Source organism: Lathamus discolor, chromosome 1, assembly GCF_037157495.1.
Source record: "Lathamus discolor isolate bLatDis1 chromosome 1, bLatDis1.hap1, whole genome shotgun sequence".
Lineage (NCBI taxonomy): Eukaryota > Metazoa > Chordata > Aves > Psittaciformes > Psittacidae > Lathamus > Lathamus discolor.
Window position 1 is genome coordinate 100,632,630 of NC_088884.1, and position 24,637 is coordinate 100,657,266.

General features: G+C 41.6%; 1 protein-coding gene across 3 annotated transcripts in view; it reads right to left on the reverse strand.

The window, feature by feature from the left end:
* Window positions 1-2,527: 2,527 nt before the first annotated feature.
* ZNF827 (zinc finger protein 827) overlaps window positions 2,528-24,637 on the reverse strand; it is a 108,516-nt gene continuing 86,406 nt past the window's right edge. For all 3 annotated transcript variants that reach the window (XM_065688159.1, XM_065688161.1, XM_065688170.1), the window contains 6 exons: window positions 16,172-16,309; window positions 14,459-14,630; window positions 12,804-12,970; window positions 9,767-9,958; window positions 9,495-9,672; window positions 2,528-6,634 (listed from right to left, as the gene is read on the reverse strand). In XM_065688159.1, the coding sequence (XP_065544231.1) occupies window positions 5,827-6,634; window positions 9,495-9,672; window positions 9,767-9,958; window positions 12,804-12,970; window positions 14,459-14,630; window positions 16,172-16,309 (1,655 nt within the window). In that variant the 3' untranslated portion in view covers window positions 2,528-5,826. The remainder of the gene's footprint in view (window positions 6,635-9,494; window positions 9,673-9,766; window positions 9,959-12,803; window positions 12,971-14,458; window positions 14,631-16,171; window positions 16,310-24,637) is intronic.

Sequence of the window (24,637 nt, forward strand, 5' to 3'; positions counted from 1 at the left end):
AAAAATGCTGAAGGAGGCGGTGAGAGCAAGCCGAGGAAAACATGCTCACATTCATTCATGGAGTTATGCAGAAATAGGTTCTAAAGTAAGTCCCACTCAGCTGTGTGTGAGCATGTTAGTCACAGCTTTGACCCTCCTGACTGGCTTCCTGTTAAATCTGTTAAAAAGCAAATTCTTCAGTCTAGTGTGTGAATGAGTCAAGAAAGTATTTGATAGTTTTTTGACCAGCCAGAAAGCAAAGCTTATCTATAGTTTTGATTGCATTAGGCTGTGCTGTGAACATTGGCATGAAGCTCAGAGAGCTCAGAGATAGAGAGCATTTTTCTATTCTTTAAACGGGTACCTTCCCAGAAGAGTAACAATCCAAAGTTTGCAATTCCAGTGAAATACTGTCTGAGAAGTGCTGGAAAAAAAGTGACAGCACTTAGAGGTTTGAAAAGCAAAGTAGAGCAGAACTACATGCAGACAATAGAGGATACTACAGGAGCTCAAAGTCTGTTTTCATTAACTGTAGCCTAAATTGGAAAAACTGTTGGGTTTGCAGGTTTTTTCAGAGTTGTGCTGTATGTTGTGTGTTAATCACAGTTGAGAGGGAGGGAAATGGAACAATAAAAAAAAAAAAAAATCAAAACCAAAATAAAGCAAACCCCACAGCTATCATGGAACATCCTCTCCCACCACATCTTAAAGGAGAGAAATAGGCCACAGAGGCTTCACAAGGCTTCAGTGATGTTCCAGAGCATCACTGTCATCTTCCACGGCACAGATGTTGGAGGGGTGGGTGTGTTCTTCAATTTTGTTTTTGTTTTTTTCATTAATGAAACATTTCCAGTTGGTGTCCCCCATCCCCAGCTACTGCTCAGCTCTAAATTTACTTTTATTTTACTTTCCTTTGCTTCTTTAAAACAGTAGGTACTTAAGAACACCATACATGTAAATATAGCCACTGCTGTTGCACAGCAGCTGTTGTGCACATGTGAAAGCACAACAGCTGTATTTCTGATGCATTGCCTGGTGTCTAGCAACTGGATGGCTTCCTAGTATACATAGCAGTAGGTTTCTAAGAGCTACTAGACAAGCCCACAAGCCAAGTGAAGTCCTGGTCTTTGTTTCAGTTGTAATGTGTTAACTCAGCTTCAGTTTGTCAGGACACATGAGGTCTGAACCATCCTGCCCAGTTCAGTGCCAGCAGTGCTGTCCATACTGCAGCCAGAGCATGCTCCTGGGGAAACAGGCTGCACCCTGCAGCCCCAGACAGGATTTTTAGGCCAGGATTTTTGAAAGCAGTTAGTGCATTTGGTTAGTAAGGATGAATTACCTTAAAGACACTCAATTTTCTGGGGCATTGAACTTAGGGGACTAAAGCCGGCCCCATCCCTCTTCCAGGGTCTCTTGCTGGGCACTCAGGCCTCAGCTGCCCCATGTCCAAGGTCATCAGTCACTTCTAGAATATTTAGATGCTTCACGGGTAGTGTCTAAAACTCTGATGCAAAAGATGGTGCCACTTCCCTTGCAGACTCTGCGAGTGCCTCTGCGATAGACAAGGACATCCTGCTTACTGCAGCTCCACAGATGCGTGGCAGTTGGCACACCTCCAGGTAGGAGCGGTCACGCCGGTGTTTTATTAGCTCTCAGAAAATATACAGCAGGGAAGAGGCCCGGCAGGCTCCTGAAGGGTCTGCCTGAGCGCTGACCCCTCGAGCAAGAGGCTAGATTGCTTTTACAGCCAGTACTTAACCTTGCTGCTGATCCTTGTCAACAAGGAGTCCAATTAGCAGTAGAGATGATGGTGGATGATATAATTCAGATGTCTGTCTGTTACGAGCACAACTGATGCATTTTTAAAACATGTATTTTAAACCATGGCTCTGCCATCCCCTCCAGAAGAATCCCTCTCTACAGTCATGTTTTACAGAAAATATTGGGTTTTTTTTCCCCAAAGTCTGTCTTACACCGTGTTCTGCTGGGTTCATGATGACTATGGCAGATGTAGGATTATAAGAAATAATTCTGCTTAAAAAATGTCCACTTTTAAGTTAGTTAATTATTGATTTTTTTTTTTAACATATAAGGCATGTTTAAAAAAATGCATAGATGTAAGATGAACACAGGGTGGTTCCTGCTGTCCTGATTTCACTGGGGCTCCCTCCAAGCAAGGCCAGGTTCACCAAACTGCTGGGTAAGGATCTGATATTTGAACTGTGGGGCTGAGGAGGGCAAGGCCAGAGAACACCATCATCCTTATGGCTGAGCCAGCTCCTCAGAAGAGGTGTTATCCCCCTTGCAGAACGGATATGAGAGAAGGACAGAGGGAAGTCCTGTAGCCATTCCAGGAGTGTGTGCTGTTATTTCTTCATGAGCAGTAAGAACTGGTGCTTTCTTTCTCAGTTTCAACCACTGATAACACCTTCCCTTTTTACTTCATACCTTCTTGTCTTGAAGAATCCTTTCCCCCTCCCTCTAAATCAAGACTGAATCTATTTAAGGTGAAAAAAGAGAGGAAGGAAAACTAAAAACCAAACCAGAATATAGCCAACCTTTTTAATTAGAGTATATTGTACTTCCAAACTGGATACACTAGAAATTGGCAATGCAACGTAAGATGCAAAGAAATATACCAGTTACTGTCAAAATGACCCTGTACAGCCTTATAATGCAAAAAGCTTTATACAATACAAATTTTTATTAATGTACACAAACCTTGACAGAATGATAGTTGAACATAATACAACAAGTAAAAAAAAAGAGAAGAAAGTGCTGAGAACTTTAACTGAATTACTGAATGGAAAACCATGCTAGCTTTCCTTAAAGAATGCATGGTGAAAACAAGTATGAAATTACCTCCATGGTGGGGGGGAATTGATCAGAACTGTTGGTCATTAGTCGGTGGGGGGAGCCTCTGGAGAATGTTAATTTCTTTAGCCTTGAACTGCAAACCAGTTGTTTTAATATGCACGAGCTCTGATAAATACTGTATTTTTTTTCCTTAAAAAAATAAAAACCTCCTCACACACTTTTCCTTACAGAGAAAACTTCTATAACTTGCCAGAAAGAATTAATTTATCCTTTCCAAAGTGCTAAACAAATTCCCAGATATATTAAACATTACTATATCAGATACTGGTACAGCGGAACATTGTTGCATGCTGACAGTTCATTCTTGGAAGTTGCAGCCCTGTTTAAACTGCCATTTGGTTTACATAAAGTGTCCTACTAATATTCCTACATCCTCCTCCTAGACTTTACCTGTTGTACTTTACCTGCTGGTTTGGAAAATAAGCTTTTTGATTTGGAAGTGGTTGCTCATCTATGGTGGGGTCAGAGATCTACGCACTGGGTGTATTTTAAAGAGCAGGTATAGCTTCTGGATGCAGACTGCATATTTCATGCTGGCAAGCTACTCAAATTTTTATGCTTCACATATTTACTAACCCAGCATTTTCTAGTTTGTCTGTACTCTGGGGGGGCAGATGCGTGTTACCAGGAGTTCTGATGGAGTAAAGCATGGCAAGCAGGGCCCTGAGTTAGGCAGGTTGCTTACAGACATTTGTACATACCTTGGAACAAATGGCTTTTCCTTACTGCTGAGACAGACAGAACTGCCACATGCTTGGTAGAACCAAAACTGCCTGCTGGAATGTAAACAAAATGGTGGGACTTCTCTGTCCTTTAATTAGTAACTTCAAATGCTGACCTCCTCCTATTTTGGGTATTTCCCCCTTGTGAGTAGCTTCCAGTATGTTAAGAGGAGTGCACAGATTAGGATGTCCTCCCCAAAAAGGAAGAGTTTGGTCATGACAGTGGAGAATGTTTGGCCATCTCAGTGCAAAACAAATGTAGGAATCTTGCAGATAGGTTAAATGATGAGTTTTGCATCAAAAAAGTTTTCCTACACAAGCTTCATGTATAAACTAAGGAAGATTGAATTCTGTTTCTAGTTGTGTATACAGCTAAGAGCCTTTGGGGACAAGAAATGCATTCCTGAACTGGGGCCTTGCTTTCATGCTGTCAAGAACAAGGGGTTGGCCTGTCGGATCCTCCCGTCCCACAACAGCCTGCAGAAGCCATTCCTTCAGGACAGCATGGAGGTGGGTGGATGCTGTGTAAGATGTGACTCAGGGTACCTCCTACAGCAGCTTGGCCAAGGGATAGAGAGGGGACTCTGACACAAGCTGGGTCAGACATTCTAATTCCTGGTGAAAAGACAATGAGATCTGAATCCAAGAGCTGCCATGGAAAACAATAATCCAGTAAGAAAGCATTCCTGTAAGTCATCTGATAATTTTGAAATGTTTCATACTTTATACTTCCAATTTTAATGCAGAGTATTTTTAATCCTGATCTTCCTTCCTGGATATTCAGTTGTCTAAGAAACACAAATCCATTAACAGTCAGTTAGCTTCTCGGAAATTAAGACCGCTCCTGGCTTTTTGTGATTAACAACGGTTATACAACCAATCCTCATTTGCTTCTTCCTGTGATAAAGTGCTACATAGAACATGTCATTTTAATGACCATGAGTAGGAGTGTTAAATAAGTATAAAGTTAGCTTCCTAGCAGTGTCCACTCTCTCTGCCATTAACAAAAAGGAATAAAGTATTACTAATAACATGTAGGGTAGCAACAGGACTGAGAATTTGCAAGTACAGTTAAAATACTGAGGGTATAAAAGAGAACTGTGTGGTTCAAACAGCATCTTTTTATAGCTTTATATTTCAAAGAAGTTACTGGTACCTTTTCAAATGAACAGTCATCTTACCTTCAGCCCACATTTGGGATATTTTTCTTTTTTTTGCAAGTGAGAAACAAACTAGTGCAAGACTAAAGCACTGTGCAAAACTGCCTTTTTTTTAGTCTGAGTATTTATACCCAGAATTTATCCACACCTTTTTTTTTAATCCCCTTGTTGGATTTTCCTTTTTTTTTCCACCATAGGATTCTAGTTATACAAGTTGTTCCTGCAAACTAAAAGGTAACCACTGCATAATACAGTATATATATATATATATATATTTATATGCCCTTTTAAAACAAAAGATGTACGCTATGGCCCAGAGGTGGGTATTTGTTAACACCTGTGTAACAGTTAAGAAGCGGGCCTGCTGTGTGAGTGCGTAGACTGCGCACACTGTATCTGCATGCACGTGCATACACACGTTTCATTGTCATGCTCTGATCCTGCAGTGCTGAAAGCAACTTTTTCCTCCTCAGTTCTACCCCAAATCCTCAAACCTTGACAACTGAGCAAGCACAAGGCATTAAACAACTGAAGAAAGCTGCAAACAGTGCTGAAATAATAGACCAACCCACCCTGAACCAAATGTTACTCCTTCCACAACTCTGCAGTTCAGGGAGAGATGGAAGGCAAGGGAGGGAGCATGTGTGTGAAAAGGGGAAAATAATAAGAAATAAATAAGCCAGTACAAGGGATGTGCAAAAGCAATGTCATGGCACGCTACAGGTAGACTCTCTTCCACGCACCCACACACACACCAAGCCCCAAAATAAAATGCATCAATATGTAATCTTACAAGTGCTGATTGCCATTAAGGACACTCTTTTTTTTTCAGCTTAACAAGACAAAATAGTTTCTTAGATAAGAGTACTGGGAACATGCCTCTGAAGGTAGAAGTATGCAGTAGGTCACCTCTTGGAGATTTAATAAAGCAGCTTTCATGTCAATGCAATAAGTATACACACAGAGCCATTTTCTAAACCTCACTAAAGATATAGTACAAGTGTTCGTTACCTCTTGGGTCTACGTTTTGCAGCAATGTATACCTGCTGGGTTTGTTGGGGTATTTTTGGTACAGAATGTAACTGCCCTCAGACAGTTTCTGCCCTTTCTGTTAGTCCAAGGTAGGCAAGGAAGGAGTGTTTAGGTGAGGAGGCACCTCCTGGCGCAGTCTGAGGTCTGGGTGGATGGAATGTGAGCTCGTAGTGGTTTTTGGGGAAAAACATTGTTAAAGGAATAAGGTGGGCATACTCTGAGTTCCAGTATTTATCAAAGCACAGGGAAGTGCCATTGATGGCCAAGGCTTTCACTGCCAGGTTTGGCTCTGCCCCGCTGCCATGTGCAGCTGACATCGCCACTGTTTGCAAAGCCTGGGAGGCGGACATAACTGAGAGGGGCGACAGGAGGTTTCTGGAGCTATTCACTGGTAGGAGCGGACTGGCTTCCTTGGAGGTTGAATACTGGCCCTTCTTCTCCTCTTCAGAGCAGTCCCCATTCTGGTGCTTCTTCACATGGCGGCTGAAGACAAAAGGGTGGGTAGTCTTGAACAGGCACTCATCGCAGCTGAAAGTCTGGCGTGGAGCATGCTTCAGTTTCTTGTGCAAGTTGAGATTGTCTTTGCGTTTGCAGCTGTAGCTGCACTGGTCACAGTGAAAAGGGCGCTCACCGGTGTGGACACGCACGTGTTCAATCAGCTTGTTGGCGGTCTTGGACAGGTAGCCACACTGGTCGCACTTGTAATGGTTGCCAAGGCGGTGTTCTCGGATGTGCATCTCCAGCTCCAGCTGATTGGCTTTCACTGTCTGGCAGATCCGACATTTGTACTCCATCTTGTAGTGAGTCTTCAGGTGGCACTCCATCGCTGCAGGGCGGTTAGTGGAGTAGATGCAGAATGGGCACCTGGCAACACAGCAAGGAAGGGCATGGACAGAGAAAAGAGAAGTCACTCAGCTTGAAGGCCTGCATTCCTGGTTTAACCCTGTCGCTCAACCCCTCTCTGACCTACTGAAGAGGGGAAAAAGGCACTTAGTTCTCCCTGTGGAGCCTCTTTCGAATACTCAGTTTACCCTGACACATTTCTGCCTAGAGGAGTTTTGCCCATCCAATGGCAATAGCACTCACGCGTTCCTAGGAAAACACTGATTCACGCTGAAGGAGCATCCCTTTAATCTTCTGGCTTACCTTGATGGGGAAGATTCTGCAAAGCAGGCCGGGTAGTGCAGAGTGGGTGATTGATTCACAGGTACTTTGTGTAACGACATTCCTAGTGTCTGCACGAAGTCACTTTGGCCATTTTTTCCGTTAAGAAGTGGTTTAAAGTGAGTGTTTACAGATGAGTATGAAAGCAGCTGTTTAAGTAAAGATGGAATAAACTTGTAATACCACATGTACAGCAAAAGCTTAGGAAATTCCTCTTATGTGACCTTGAACAATAAGCTTGCTGGGTATCCTGCTAGGAGCAGCTGAAAGCCAGTCTGTTAGGATGTTTTGTAGGGATTCCCATTTCTGGGAGTTGATCTAGCCATGCTCAAAGGGGGCCAGTGCTTGGCAGCATTTGCCTACAGCTGCCTCTGCCACGGCAGGAATTGTTCATGTGTGGGAACAGGATGTGGGCTCTGCTTACTCACAGCGGCAAGCGTCCGGACCGGGGTGGATGTGGCAGAGGGCCTCACCCCTGGTTCCTGAACCAGGAAGGGCCTAGAAGGCTAGAGGAGGGAAGCTTAAAAGCTTGGAAGGAAGCCCGAGCTGACCAAGCCCAGACACCAACAACTCCCAAACATACCTCCTTTTGGTTGACGTAGCTGAGAGGAAATTGGTGAGGACAGCTACCTGCCAGGGATCTCTGCTGTGCTAAACAAAGCTGCTCCCTTCCACAGCTAACTGTGAGCTAAAAGAGCAGGTCTATATAAAGAAATACAACTGTAACTACAGCACCTAGCTGCTGTCTTACAATTGTCTCCACTGCCGTTGGTCTGCATTAACAGTGAGGCAGGTCTGCCAGTTGTGTTCTAGCATTTCATATAATTTCCTATCAGAGATCCTCTCTCTCCATATGTGTTTTACCTTGCTACAACTGGTTGCCCATACAGGTATAATATTAAGTACCTGCCAATCAAGAGCACAGTAAGTAATACAGGAGGACAAACGGATACTAAAACATCCAGACACTTTTCCTGATGCACATCAAGCACTCTGATCCAGAGAGGGAGCCTAGCACTGAGGCTGCTAACATAATCAACTCTATTGCAACAGAGGACTCATATGTCTGTGCACACATACCTCTTCTGGGCTGGGTGCTCTCTGGATCAGAATCTCAGATTTTGACCTGGAGCAGGAGGAATCAATTTTTTTCCTCTTCCCCCACAGCAAACAGGAGACAGAAAAATACAGTTTACTTAGATCTCTTCAGGCTCTTCTGGATGCCTTAAAAAAAAATAAATCACAGCTTTTTCTTGGGTGCACCTTTCAAGATACCCAATTATTACTTGAGTTGGGCAGGAATAACTTCTCTAGACTGAGAAGCCCATTCTGTCAGGAAGGCCTGAGTCATAGGTCATGGTTTTTCCTTGATAAATAGAACAGATTCTGTGCAGCTTAACCCAAAGTGCATTAGACAGCTGGTCTGTACATCCAAGACAGACATCCCGCTGTTCTGGCACACTACTTGTTTCTCAATCTGGTCATCTTCCCAGATTCAGTCATCACATCTCAAGTGACCACAGATCCCAGTTCATGGAACTACTGAGCTGGAGACCAGATGCTGCCTGGCAAACAAAACCAGTTTTCAAAATCAGCAGTGCAAACTGATTGAGCTACTCACGGTAACGTTAACTGTGGTGTGCTCAGTCACAGTGCACTGAAAACAACAGTTTGCTTAGCAAGAGCAGTAGAAGCAGGGAGCCCTGTGCTGAACGCTGCCTGGGCATGAAGTGGTTCCAGACTCTTTTCCTGCAGCAGCTGGAACACAGAAGAGGGACGTGCATCTTGCATAACTGTCACATTTCCCGCCCACAGAGAGCAAGCATATGGCCCCAGCAGTCCCTCCTTCCCTCAAGGGCCCAACTTTGACATAAGGGCACACTCATTCTCTAGAAACACTGCTCTGCACCAACAGACTTTCAAGGACACCATCTCAGCCAAAGCCAAAGGGCTCTTCTTCTTAAAAGAGTATATTACTTATTACATGTTAATTTATACAACAGTAATTATCCTGGGTCATGCAAACCAAAGCAGAAAGCAGCCAAGTTATTAATTCTTGGATAGGACTGACTTTGTATTAGAGCCTACAAAGGTTATAACCTTTAAGATTATAACTTCATACCTAGTTGCAGAGATCGCACAGGGTTTAGTTTCTTTGAGCTGGGGGAAGAATAGAGCCTGTGCTGTGTGCTGTCCTTTGCTCTGATGCCTTGAAAAAAAAGCCCCTCTTAGTCTGCAAACAAGCACCTCTGTGTAGTGCTCCATCATTCTCTGGAGGACACATCACATATTGTCTCCTGTTTGACTTGAAAAGGGAAAGGATCATGGTTTGCTAAAGCTCTACAACCAGTAGATACAACATCTGCTGTTAGGTTACCCATCTGCTGTAATGGTGGCAGCCTACACTAAGGACTGGGTTGAGTCACCCCAATAAAACGAAGCTCCAACTCTGGATTATCAGACATCTAACTGACCCTTCCTAATTGACTTCCTTCTGTCCTAGCCACATAGTATTAGGGGTGCTTAACACAGTAAAAGTTTGTGTACTTGCTTTCCTTACTTGAGCCCACCGGTGGGGACAGTGTGGCATTTCTTGTGCTCCAGCAACTGTTCAGGTGTCTTCATGAACTTGTGGCACACATCACACTCGAACATCCGTGTGATCAGGTGGATTTGCAGATGGCGCTCAAACATGTTTTTCGTTTTGCAGACAAAGTTACAGAAAACACATTCAAAGCCTGGAAAATAAAGCAGTAAAATGCATTCCTTATGTTGGGGCCAGACTGACTGTGTAGAAGGTGACGAGTCTCTATTTGTTTAGCAGTGTTTTACCTTTCTCTGACTTCTCTTCAGTGTTCACTGAGGTCTGACTACCAGGCACTACCGAAATGACTAGCAGGTTGTTTGAACCCTTGTTTTTTGGAGTTATGTCTGCATCTTCTTTGCTGTTGGCAGAGTCACTCAGTGCTGACAGCGAAGATGAAGATGGACTCTTAGATTCGCTGGGTGTCTTCCTCTCTTCAGCTGAAAAACAGAAGTAAAGAACACTAGTACAGCAGATCAGATGAAATTTCAATAATCCCATTTTACATTTCAGAAAATTATATTTAAAGTTAATTCAAACATGCTTATAAACAAGTCTGAAATTAATTAATCTGGTAAGATTAATTCGGTAAATTTGCACCTACTTCCTTTTTATTAGCGTTTACAACAGTACATCTCTCAGTTTACCCTAGAACTGAGTGTATCTGTAATGGCAGTGGGAAGGACATGTGCAACTCTACCTCATTACAAGTCTGAAAATATCTCCAGAAAACACTTTGGTCAGCGCAGAGTTCAAAAACAAAGAAAACCTTGTCACCCAGAAAGGAAGCAGAGCTTCTGTAGCTTTGGGATGTGGAAACCAAAAATGCCTACTGGTCCAACCTAAACTTCCCATTTTTCTGCTTATGTGGGTCCAATAGCTAAATCTGGGAGAAAGGGTGAAGGAGAACAATTTCACTCACTGTACTGAGAAGCATCCTCCCTAATGATTATAAGAAATAACAGCTTATTTTATTGAAGATAATGAATTTAAAAAATGTTGTTTAACTGGATCTAAAACTGAAACCCATTGGTTTCTTTATGCGTGCAATAAATGCATGAAGTTCAAATCCCAAACCATGTCACACACTAGAAGTGAAGCAGAGGCGACAGTTATCATATGAGAACTTCTGTGAGCCAATGATGTGCAAATTATTACCTCCCACCTATGTCTTGGTTTAATCAGAGCTGTGTTAAAAAGAAACTTTCCTAAAACTTCATATTCTCCATGTGATCAAAGGCCTCTGCAAACACCAGTCCCTGTGTGCCTAACTTTAAACTGATGAGCGGCACCTTTAAGTCTAAGATAAAAATGTAGGAATGCACTAATGAAATCTGATGACCCGAGCTGTCAATAGGGAGGATGACTGGGATATCATATAGAAAGATTTGCTGACCTTGGGGACCAGAGTAATAGAAATGGAATGAAATTTAATAGCACAGAGTACAAGGTTATGACCTGAAGGGCTAGTAACAAGAATTTTTGCTACAAATGAGGAGTGCTTAGGTTGGAAACAGTCAAGGAAAACAAAAGAAGAATTTGAGCAGAACATGGGATGAATATGAGCACTCAGGGGAGTCTTCCAAAATAGGTAAATATGATCACAGAATGTTATTGTGTGATTTATTCCCAGTAGCTGCTACTGTTTTACACTGCCACCACTACTTATTTCATTTCACCATGTACAGGCTGTGATTGCATATGTCGAACAGAGGTTCTAACAAGAACATATGCAGTGAGGGATTGGTACAGTGAGAAAACTGTGTTTCATCTCAGAAAAGGCTCCACATACATTTAGAGGGGAGAGGGTCATTCTCCATAAATATACTAAGGGAATAAATACAGTGGTAGGAGCGAAGAAAGGTGGAGGAAGCAAGGGGCAGACTGCTGTTTCAGATAAAGGACTGTTCTGGCACAAGAACAATGTGCATGTATTCTGCTTCTCAGTAAGACACACTGGAAATTTCTTAAAAGTCCCTAATGTTTAATGCAGAAAAATCTGCAGCTGCCTATCTATGGAAGTAGTTGGTTTAAAACAATTACACTTGTTTGAAGACATATGCCAACATCCTTACAAACAGGCCTTTTATGACTTGCTAACATCACAAGGTAAGGGACTGGATTTGAGTGACCCAGAAAATCCATTCTATTTTTTACTCTCTGTATTTGCCATAGTTAAGCATTTGGCTGAATCACCAGCTGAATGGCTCGGTTTGACAGGGTGAAGGAAGAACAAGGGAGTTTTTTTCCCAGTATAAGCTTGTCACATGGCTACAGGTGGCATTTCTCATTTGCCTTGACTTCCTATATGTGGAGTAAGATGCTAACATTATCAGGGAGCAGTGCTGAGAGCTATGCTGGCATAAAAACCCTTGAGAGCTCTCCAGTACTGTGTGTTTCTGTAGTTACATTTAACTCATGTATCTGTAGCACAACAAACTGCATTCTTCTCTCCTTTCTCCATCCCTCCCTGTTTTCCCAATTTTATTCCTGGTAGGACAGGAAAAGCAATTTAGCAATGGAAAAATTATGCTGGATGCAATTCAGGTTCAGTATTGTCAACACAATTGCTAGTAGTTTTGTGGCAGCAAAATGCTTCTGCCTGGTGTTGTAAGACAAATTAATTAAAAGGATTCTAATTTTCTTCTCCTTAAATTATGCCAGACTTCATTAGTTGCACTAAGCATATGGAGCTTGTTTGAAAACTGCTATTGCTCTTCTCTTTGGCTATTAAGTGAACAGGGCCAGGGAGAGAACACAACTTGTTCTGTTATTTAATATAAAGTTACATTTATGGTATTGCTGAATCACAGTGTCAACTAAACATCCGCCTGAGATTCCAAACTGACAGACTGTAGAGGCAAACACACGGAAGAGCGAAGCTCAACATATTGTGTATTTCAAATTTGCAGCCAGGTATGCACAGTTAGCACTTAAAGTCACCTTATCACCACTGAAGTCAGACCAGGATTTTGATGAAATAGTAAACCAGTCAGAAAAACAAACGAAATGTGCTGACTTCAGTGGGGAGGGGATTGGGGGGGATAAGGGGGATAGCAAGAACCAGGGCTAAGTAGTCCTTCATTTATTTCACTAAGCCTGGAAATTGATCTGCGCTGCCAGATTATTTGCCTGGCTGGAGTCCAATTCACTTTAACTTTGAGAGATAAGGCCTTAATTAGCAAGCATTTCAGTGAAAGTAGAGTGCTAATGGGAAGTGTGAAGGTTGCACCTAAAAAGCAAGGAAGAGAGAGATCACTGCAGCTGGGAGAGAGGGATCATCACCTGTGTGCTTGCTGTTGACATGAGCCTTCATATCTGCCTCTTCCATGGTGACAAAATCACATGCTGTGCAGCAAATGGAGAACATCCACTGCTCTTTATCCACATGGAGGGACATATGACTGACAAACTGGACATTCATTTCGGTCTCAAACCCACACACATGACAGCTGCAGGCAGAAGGGAATTCAAGAGTAAGAAACATTAAAGCCCAAACCACAAACAGAAGCATACTGCCTTTCCCTGAATTTGCAAGAAAAACTCTGCACAGATTTCTTCTCTTCCTCACTGTTGAATGTTCACTGCAAAATTCATTTGTCTGCTGAACTGCCTTTGAACTGATGGCCATGCCAATGTGATTAAGGGCAGGCACAATGCAACAATCCTGTACATGCTATAATGACGCTAAATAATCATAAAGTTAATTAAAAACTACAGATTCCAGATGCTGCGCATCACCTAACTGATTCCTTTGGGCAATAAGAGACATTGCAGCTCTGCCAAGATGTTTAGTATGGCTGATACACTGACAAACGGAGAGCTTGCTGCACACTCCAGGAGTTATTTTCAAGCCCTGGAATGGTTCCCATGCCAAACTGGGATCTTGTGCAAAACTGCCTGGCAGTTTCAGTGTAAGCAAGTAAAAATGGGTTCAAACATTTCTTATGCTTGACTGCAAAACAGCAGTCATCAGATATGCAAATAATTAGCAGGGATACAGATTTCACAGCCAGTGCATAAACACAGGGATATTGAGAGGCAATGGAAAGGACCCTTTAATTTAACTTTCTTTGCAGAGTCCTCCTCTTGCTTTGATTTGGCCATTAACATTTAAAACAAGCAAAAAATATTTTAAAAGGTGAAAGCAAAATACTCTAGGGTGCTATCTTGCTTTCCTGAGGAGGATGGGCTGGATAATCTAATCCAGCAGGTCTCATTCACTTCTTACTTCTATGATTTTATAATTAAATCTGCCCTTGGCACTTTGACTGAAAGTAAGAGTAATTTGGTAATCTGCTTGGCCACTGGAGTGCAGATCACAGTTTGCAGAGCACACAACATTGTGTGCAACAAGGAGAGCATCCAAATATCAATTTTATCTGGACAATTCCTTTTAATTTTTCAGGCAAATGCTCATAAAGGTTTTCTTTCTTTCTTTCTTTCATCATGTTGGGCACTGGATGTATATACCTCTAGCAAATGGAGGAAATGTGTATCTCGATATGAGAATTCTTACTATGTTTTACTATTTGATAGCATAGATTCGGCTAAAAACAATGGAGCTGTCAGAGGCAACTGGAAGCACAGTGCTTTAGATTTGCCATGAATCCATGCAATGGGATGTTTCCAAAGACAAAACTTAAATGAACACTGCATAAAAAGTTAAAGAGGCTTTTAAGAGCCCAGCTGCCTTACAGAGCTGTTCAGCAAAACCAACCCACACCAACCCCCAGAGTTTCTCCAGGTGGCCAGCCAAGTCAAACAGCACTAGGCAGCCAGCTGGGTTTTGCTACTAAGCTCAAATCAGACATGAGCAAAATAAATACTTTCATCACAGTTCTGCCCTGTGACACCAGAAGGGGTGGCCCTGCCCTTAGGAGGCAGGTAAGACATTCAGATTCCAGTGCCTGGTGCACAGCCCCTATTTGGGTCCTCACCTGTAGTAGTAAGGGTGCTTCTTCCCATCGCTGCCTTCAGAAGTGACAGCGCTGACAATGTCCTCAGTGTCTGTACTCACCAGCTTCACAGAATGGACGGTCAGGTGCTGGTTCAGATTAGCACGGCACTTAGCAGCATAGGGGCACAAGTGGCATTTGTACTTTCTCTCTTCTGGAAAGAAACAGAAAATCTTACATGTATACTTCATTTTGAAGCAAGCTATTTTTAAAGCTGCCAATAACCAAGCATGCATTCCTTTGGGCTTCCCCAACCAGCTTTCAGAATGAGGTACTTTGGGGGCTTGACTTTTTGGAAACTTAGAGGAGTTCACAGCAATTACTCAGAAAACAAAAAACCTAATTTGGAGGTAGTTTAGGGCTGTTTATTTTTAACCTTCTCTACTATTTGTAGTCAGATAATGTAAAACTTTATAAACTGGAAAACTAGGGCAACTGCTGCTCTGAGAGCTGCAGAAGAGCCAGTAGAGAAAGAGGTCAATAATCTACAACTACTTTCTTTACCTAGCTTCTTTTGTTTGTTTTTTGTCCTGTTGAGGTTGTCCCTGTGATCAATCACAGACAGTGGATGGTTGAGGATTCTGTATTAAAATCTTAGGCTTAGGAAGGAAGGGGACACTGTATCATTAGGCCAGTTCCGAACACAAAACTAATAAAACCCCCTCACTTTGAGTTGAAGAAAATAAAAGATTAAAATAAACAAACATTACATCAGCTTTTACAACCTTTCCCTTTGAGGAGCTGCTGCTCTAAATTTGAAATATAACACTACAAGTGTTAGGGGAAAGGCATTCAATATAGCAGCTATTTGACTAAGGAAACCCCAAGACACCACGGAACAGAGCATTTGAACTCTTTCAGCATGGCCCTACTAGGTACTGCAATGTACACTGCCATTATACTAATATTTTTCAGCAGTGCATGAGAAATTCTTGCTTTCAAGTCTTCTTTTGTGCAGTACACCTCAGCAGGCTGACAAGGTGCATCTTCTGTATAAAAACTCTTAGTCTCAGTTGAAGTGATTCACTCTAAGAAAGTTGGTACGGGGTAGAAGAGCCCCTCTTCCTCTCATAACTAGATGATGAAGGAAAAGATAAGTGGCAGATATCAAATCCTTTCAGTTTCACCAGATCTGAGACATCAAGGCCAAATCATTTGTTGTTCAGTGGCACTTAAAAAGCTTATCGGGTGAATGTAAGAAAGGCTGTGCCTTCTCTTCAGAACTCCATTAACGGGCTTGGTTAATCAAATGGTATCTACAGGCTGGTCTACTGGAACCTGGACAAACTGGAATTTACACATTTTGTAAAGATAAATTACAAGTGGGCTGTAAAGAAATAAAATGTCAGTTAACTCCCTGAACCCCACTCTGACATTCTGTCCTGGTTTAGTGCTTGGCTCTGCTCTACGTGCAAGGGGCCGAGGATGGTTCTCACACTCTTCTGCTCGCATTATTCTCCCTCCACTCAAACAGAATCACAGAATCACAGAATCCCAAGGGTTGGAAGGGACCTCAAAAGATCATCTAGTCCAACCCCCCTGCAAGAGCAGGGTAACCTACAGTACATCACACAGGAACTTGTCCAGGCGGGCCTTGAATATCTCCAGTGTAGGAGACTCCACAACCCCCCTGGGCAACCAAACCATGATGACTTCCTCAGCACTGTAACAACCAGCCACAAAGCATCGGCTTACCTGTGTGCAGTGAGAGATGCCGGGACAAAGTCTGCTGTCGACCAAACACTTTTCCACACACATCACAGGGAAAGAGCTGGTCGTTAAATTTCCAAGATGGCAATCCATTTCCCACTTCCAGACCCAGCTTTTCTGTTTCTGTGCCAAAAAACACATCAACAGAAAGTTGTATTTTAAGAACTCTGACGACTTGCAAATTTCATTCAGCAGAATCCTGTAGGTGTCATATAAAATGCAACACCTCGGCTGCATGCTGTGTGATCTGGCATATGAGTTCATGTAAAAAGGAAACTCCCAATGATGGAAAGGAAATTAATCTTTCACACAGCATCTTTCATACATACTCTAAAGCGGAACACTTACTCAGAGTGTTCTAGACATAGAGGTAGTTAAAAGAATTAAACCAAGTTATGTAATGAGAGAAAGTCAAGAGTAAGCAGTGCAAAGCATTAACCTCTAATTCTGTTTTTGTAGAGAGGCTGCTCCATTGGCTTTTTCAATCACCCACCTTTGCCTAGTGCATGAAGAAGGCCTAGTACGAGATGGTGGTCTGTTTTACACTGGATTATTATTCATGGCTGAAGGAAGATTTCCAACCCTTTTCAACTGACAAAAGAATTTTTGCTTCATGAGCAGTCTTACATTGGAGGGGAACATAAGATTGCTCAGCCAAACATTAAACCAAGAGGACACAGCATGCCAACAAGTGGCTGGTATCCAGCATTAGCTCTACCTAGCACCTGCTGTTCTTGGGCATCAGAATCCCCAGCAGCTTAGAGGGCCATCCAATGATAAACTGAGACCCAGAGTGAGCCATTATTTTTAAAGAAGAGGTTTTAATTGTTTCAGGGACAGAGCCTGCCATACAAAAAAGAAACTCCACGCAGCATAAAACACAGACATGAAGGCACTGTAAGGAGGTAGAGAGACAAGGGCTGGCAATGAGGAAGAGGAATAAGGGTCACACTGTGCTTCAAGAGGATAAAAGCATGACCAGTTTTTATCTTGACATAAGGGAGCAGAGAGCCAATGGAGACCAGGTATAGCAGTGAGCTACTTAGCTCAGTAAGAGAAAGAGTATCAGCAAGCCTTGTGTAAAGAAATATTCTCTGCAAAGGTCCTGCTGAGGAGAAGGGACCCCTGTGATGAGAGGTGCATGAAACTGTAAGGGTACTCAGCAGCTTTCCAAATACAACAGCCAGTGGTGAGGGGGCTTGGTTTAAGACTTCTGGTAAAAGACCTTCTATCTCCACTGGAATGACAGATGCTACATGCAGAGCACCTCTCTAACCTGACACCGCCTGTGAGAGTGCTGCCCAGAACTAGCTCCACCAGTGCATGTGTGCATACCGTGATGGAGGAAAACCATTTAGTCGGGATTTTCAGGTAAGCAGGAGAAAAGGAGCTGGGGACAGGAGTACAAAATCATTGTACTGAGTGTGAGTTACTATCATGGAGGTGGGCACAAACCAGTAAAATCTTCATCTGATGAAGCACTGAGAATGAACACCCCCTTGCACAGGAAACCCCTCACTGAGAGAGCCACCTACCACTGCAGATTTGACTGAATGTGTCTCTCCTTCACAGATAGGTGTCCAGATGGTTTCACTGTGATTTAGGCAAAGAGCTGTTAAATACTGTAGTTAATTTAGGCAATAATAAAAACATGCCTCATTTGGGACAGAGATTCCACACAGCGATCTCAGCAAGTGTAGGGATGGCTGTTGTTGCCAGCCCCTTTCCAGCTGCAGTAACTTTCTCCTGTGACCCTGTAATATACAATATCCAGCACATATTGTACACATAATGTACAATATTCAGCACACCTGAGGAATTCAGGGCTTCTCTGAGTGCTACCACCCAACAACACATTTTTCTTAAAAGAATTATAGAGAACAAGTTCTGCCTATTCAAAATAGTAATTTTGTGAAATTAAGAAGGAAGAAGCCTTCCCCCCCCCAATCCCCTAAATGCTGTAAGTGACCTCCAAGAACTTCAATAACGAATTATTGCTTTTGTTACTATCCTTGAATTAAAAACAATAGAAAAATCTGACTCTCTACTAATGCTACAGATATTTTAGCAGAGCTTTTTGAGTACATAATCAAAACAGTGCTTCTAAAGAGGGAGATGGTAGTAATTATAAGAGAAGGTCACAAGGGCATAGGTTGCTTCGATGTGGTCACAACAAAAATGAATTAATTGGGACACATACCAAACAAGCAGGCTCAATTAAGTAAGTTAGTCTCTTAACAATTCACTTCAGCATTAGTCATCAGCCCTCTTTCATCTCTTAAGAGGAAGAAACATAATATCCTCTTCCTATGGTGGATTTATAGCTATCAGTTCTGGAAGGCTCATGGGAAGCTGGAAAAATATCAGCTTTCTGATTATCTTGAGCTGTTCTAAGCTAGTCCCTTGCAAAGTGGCTGCATATTTTTCACTGATGCAAAAGAGGACACTGTAGGTATTTTGAAAGTACTTCTGTTTAAAGATTTACTCCTGGAGTCCTAACTACAGTGCTTCTTTCTTCTCTTTCGGCTGAACCTTCTCTCAATGGCAAAGTGTTTTTCCTATTCAGCAAGCTGCTTAGCTTATTCATGGGAAACCAGAGTTGGTCTCTGGTGCAACGGGAGCCTCAGTGCTTCATTCTCAGCTCCAATGGAAACCCTGTGCTTCCACCCACCTTACCCTCTGGGCAGCTTTTCCTGCAGCCTGGCAACTGGAGTTCTGTGTCCATACAGTGGTCCCCAGAGCACACCCAGCCAGTGACCTGAAGAATCAGGTGAGTCAACATCCACATTCAGTCCTTGAGCTCTGTCTCTAATTAACTGTGGAGAATGGTGATTTCTGCCAAGTGAGTGTGTGTCCAGTGACTGAGACCATAGCAGTGGATGTACACAGATGTATCCCAAAGCACTCTACCCAGTCAGCATCATTATCCTCTAAGAATACCTTACACAATGGCCAGGAAGAAGATGGACTGAGACTGACTAATCTTAAATAACAAATCATCATTGTAAGAGATGTCCCACAGAAATCCATCTTTCACCATGACATGCCTATACTAAAATGAAGGGGAGAAAGGAAAGAAAGAAAAAGAAAATAAAAGGACTTATAGAATCATAGAATAGTTAGGGTTGGAAAGGACCTCAAGATCATCTAGTTCCAACCCCCCTGTCATGGACAGGGACATCTCACACTAAACCATCCCACCCAAGGCTTCATCCAACCTGGCCTTGAACACCACCAGGGATGGAGCACTCACTTCTGCTTTAAGCAAATACTCCACAACAAATTCCAGAATTTCTGCGTTCCTGGAAATGATAAACATTGAAATTACAAAATAACATTAAAATTATTAAGTAATAGACTGCTTTTCTGTATGGGTTCTGGAGTTTAAAACAGAGTACTCTTAGTACAATGGAAGGCCTCCAAGTTCTCTGGTACATCATTAAAAAGTGATAGAAAGATTAAAACTCAGTATATTACAGGCTAGTGATGAAATTATTTTGAAATCATTTTGTGTAGAAGTCTTAAGAGCTAAAAACTTTATGTGAAGCTAAAACTTAATTCTCAATGAAACATATTGAAATACATCTTTATGGACACCTTCCTTGCCCTTCTGTGTCGTCTGGTATCATTTCCCTACTACCCACAAGTCAACTTCATAACAAGTGGCTGTGTAAAGCTTTTCATCCAAGATGGGGTTACAACTGCCAGGACTGTCACCTTGTGTATTTTCCCTGAGGTGAGGATAAGGTGGACATTAACTGGAGAAATACTGTTCTGTCCCTGTTCTTGCCTCTCCAAATAGATGAATCTCTGGCAAACAAAGCCCAGCTGCTTATGAGAGTCACTATTTACCCCTTTCCTAAACTGTTGGGCATAATTCTGGCCATGAATGCATCTTCAGTTTTCACATTATTTTCCTTCTCCTATCCTCAAACTGGTAACAGCAATACGATGAGTGCAGTAACCACCCCTTCTGAAAAGCCCTTAGCCAGAGTTTTGTCAAGAAACACTGAGAGAAGATACCATATCTGGTTGAAGCTGTAACTGAAGAAAACAAAGTGTGACCTGAATACGTAAGTAACTGTCTAGAGTCACCAAATCAGCTTTGTGACTGCTAGGAGCTATCACGCACAAAAAGTTCCCCAGGGACCGGTTGCTGGTTGTGGATTCTGCTATGTGGTACTTTGATTACTTACTTTCTTTTACTTAGCTTACGTATTTTTCAATTACTGCTTCACAGTGTTTTATGCTACATTATGCTTTAATCTGTTGTTCAGTGCCATGTCTACCTTTGTATCTTTATGCTAAACTCAAAGAATGAAACCACTATTTAACTGGAAAAGTCAAAGCTAAAAAAATAAACCAAACAAAAAGTATGCTGAAGTGTTATTCAAAGAAGATAAAATTCATATTTATAACCTTTGCTGGTTTACTGTCTGCTCTCGCATCCTACAACTCACTTTAACAGCTGCTGCTTGGTTTCATCTTCACACCTCCATAAACCTCAGAAGTAGCAAAATCCACAAGGGCAGATCAGTATGGTCACACGGAATCCTACAGATATAAATTAAATAGACTGCCCTTTGCAGTAAGTATTCCTTAAAGAGGGGGAAGTGAGAGGTGCTGATGAGTCTTTCCAAGGAAGGTCAAAATTTATTATTCCTCCATTATTCTGGAAGTGTAGGTCATATTTATACTTTGGGTTATTCAGACAGTTTGACACCACACAGATGGTCAAGAAGAAATCAGGTAAGTAATTTTGAAAATGAAAGTAACAGCAGTCCTGTGAAGGGAGAAAACAGAGTGCTGGTTAGGCTATTTTCACTTAGTCCTCCTTGCAAACCAAATACAATGAAGAAAACAAGTTAGATGTCTGGAGGATCTGGTGACAGAACAGCCACCTAGGGTGAGTCTGACAGCTAAGAGGGAAAGATGGCTAAACTCAGACTAGGAGATAAATTAGGAATAGGTAGATGATAGCTGATACAGAAAAAAATGGAAGGAAGTAGGCTGTACCTCCTCATACTCCAGGGGCTAAAACTTGATGTGAAGCATACAAGATGCAGAAGGAAGCTCCCATGGGAAAATGCATCTAAAAAATGCCACCAAATCAGCAAAATGAATAAACAGTGCTGGAAAAGATAACTGGGTCTCTGTGAGCTCACGGCAAGAGGATGAATGCGTCCAGTAGTGCGGATGTCCCATAACGAGGCACCTCACTTTCCTCTGAAAGACTTAGGACACTAAACGGTCATCAGATAACTATTAGTTCCTACCAGCCCGAAGCAGATTGCTGCTAGCCTGTCCTCTGCAATCTTTCTAGTACCCCGTTTACACAAGAGGTAAATATACTCTATGCAGCTCTGTATGAACATCACAAAAACTTGTTCCATTTGTAAGGTTGTTCCTATTTTGACAAATAGTTCAAGAAATGATTTCTTTAGAAACAAGGTATTCAGGTCAGGCAATTGTGCAAATACTGCTTTAAAAAACATTTAATTTGGTTAAAGAAATTTTATTTCATTTTTCTGTCTGCATTCATCTATATTATTATAATGTCTTTCTACTTTCTGCAGTGTCTCCATCATCAGATATGCATTTTATAGCTTTGGAGCCTTCCACTTACATGTTCATCTATCACCTCTGGCAAGCACACTGTGTTTAAAAATCGAGAGCGCCTTTTGTGAAATATGTAATTAAGTCTCTGCTGCAAGCTTGTTTGCTGAAAGCCTGCAAAAAGATCACAAGCTCAAAAATATATTGACTACATGAAACTGCAGCATCTCCAAATAGCATATATCTTACTCCCTTCCCAACTTACTTTCACAAAGGTTTCATTTATAGCACAAGAATTCTTATTTTTAGGAAGTCAGTTAAAATAAATGGTGGAATATTTCCAGGTACTCTAGTTCCCAAGTAAGTTATGTCTTGCAACTTGTCCAAGGTATCTGTGATCCTGAGTGGTCCTGCAGGCTTCATTTGTCACTGCCAGCATCACAGCAACCTGTCTGGTCTTGTTTTAGGATGTATCTTTTACTATGAGCAGACTCATCCACTATTAGCCACCGATAAGCAACTTTTTTTGGCGTGAGATTTTTCTATATTCCCCACAAAAAAAAAAGAAGAAAACTTTTTCTTTTTTAAAAAAAAATAACCCTCAAGTTTCAGCTGAACTCACACTAGCTCTGCCTGACCCCTCGGTGGTCTTTTTTTTAGTGCTTTTATGCAGCTATTAAAAGTAGTCAGTGCTGTCCCCTCTAATATCAATACAGGGCGTCTGTTCAGACAAACCCAGGTCCCTTTGTGAGTGTGGTTGGCTGGCCAGTGGTGAGCTTGCACCAGCCTGGGAGGGTTCTATGTAGCCATGATCCCATTCACAACTTGCATCAGGTATGAGAAGTTATTTAGAGGGATTTAATGATACTGTAATAAGAAAAAATTAAAATGAACACAAAATTATTGCTCAAATAAAAGAACCCAAGTTCCACTTGTGAGTGGAACACATACTTTTTGTTTCCTAAGTCCTGAAAAGCTGCACATAATCAGACAGCCTGAAGGACAGAGCAACTGCACAGAGGAAGCAAAGAAAGGCTTCTTGATAAATAAAAAACTTTACCAACTAACGCTCTTATTTTTGCTCAAATGCATTTGCAAATATCTAACATTACTATGGAGTATGGTAAAAAGCAACAATGTAATGATAATTTTAAATCCCTGATATGGAAGAAAGAACCCAAGTGAATTTATGTTTCAGTAGCAGAGTGCTTAAGTTGATCTTTCTAAAAGCATCAACCATGAAAGTTGGAAATGTTTCAGTAAAGAGCTTGCATGAACCACAAAAAGAAACATTAATATTGTACACAGAAGTATTCCACATATGCAATGCTAGGCAACAAGACTTTAAAAGGTCACTGAGAAGTGATAAAGATGTTGGGGCTTGTGAAGAGAGTAATAACAAGGAAAAGGCGAACTTTAAAATGCCTCCATAGAGGAACATGGGAAAACAGTGAAGCCCACTTCATCACTAGGACTGAGACTGTTGCTCAGAAACAGTCAGAAGCAGTTTGAAAGAACAAAGCCTGAGTTAGGGCAAAGGTAGAGACACACTGACTTCAAAACCCAAGGCCACTCCCCACCATCTACCTTTGCGTCAAAACTAACACGTATTTTAACCTAACTTATATGACAGAAGACTTCCAAGTAAACTGTGGGGCTTATGATAACCTTCACCTGCATTATAAAGCTTTTGAGATTTGCTTTTATTTCTGTATTAAGCTCAAAACATATGAAAACCAAGAAGGGAAAAAATCTCCAGTTTAAAACTTAAGCCAATCTGTGTAAATTCTGTGCAAGGCAGCTGGAATTGCAGATTTTTAAGGAACCCTAAAGCTGCAATAAAGTTGAAGTCATTTTCTGAAGATTATTTTTACAACACTGACATCAAATTGAGGATAACACTGGACAATACCATCTATTCCCCCAAACTTGTAATATCCACTGTACAGACAGGATTGTCTTGGTGGTAACTTCATTCCTTATACAGTAGGAAAGGATAAACTATGTAAAACTCTTGACATATGCAAAGTAAGGCCTTGAGCTGTGAATTTACTGGCCAAAAAGAAGCAGTCATGGAAGAGTCCTTGTGGCTCACTGCCCTTGCTCCTGTAGTTCCTTAATCATTCACAGTTACCACAGTGAAGGTGCTCAGTTTGGTTTCATGGCTATAGATGATGAAATGCCCAGATGGAAAGTAGTTTAGTTTTTTCACTGAAGGAGTTGAGACATAGCAAGAAAGGGATAGGAAGCACCAACAAATCCACTCATCCAGAACTGTTTTTAAAGCTCACCTGATCATTGTTGGTCAAGAGAACCATCAGTTCTTTCAGCAGCAAAGAGCTCCATCATCAACTTTACATTTTTGCTTGTTTAGAAATAATAACTACTGTAAATAAAAGTTAAATTCTGCATCTATTGTCAGAGAAAAACCTGATAATGTGCTGTTACCTTGCACAATATATTGTTTCAATATAATGTGAGAGTATCCTTCTGAAAATATCCTCATGGTAACCGTAAGATGTGCCATAATGAATTTACACAAGCTCTCTCTAATTCACTCCCAAATAGGTGGCCCTTGCATTCGGTTCGACCATTAACACTGCTTGTAACATTTATTTTGGATGGCACAACACTGGGTTCACATGAACTTATGAAAGCATAATTTGCTTCTATTTTAAAACCACAATTAATTAATTTCCATAATGCCAACAGGTTTCTACCCTTTTAATTTCTTTCCTACAATTCTGCTTAAATCACACTTGCTAAGAAACCCTTTTAAGAATCATGCAGACCCATCTGTGCACATTTAGGACCACTGTGGTAAATGCATAAATTTTCCCTTTTTTGCTTTCATATTTGTTACTGTGCTTCTACTTGGAAGCCCACCTGAAATAG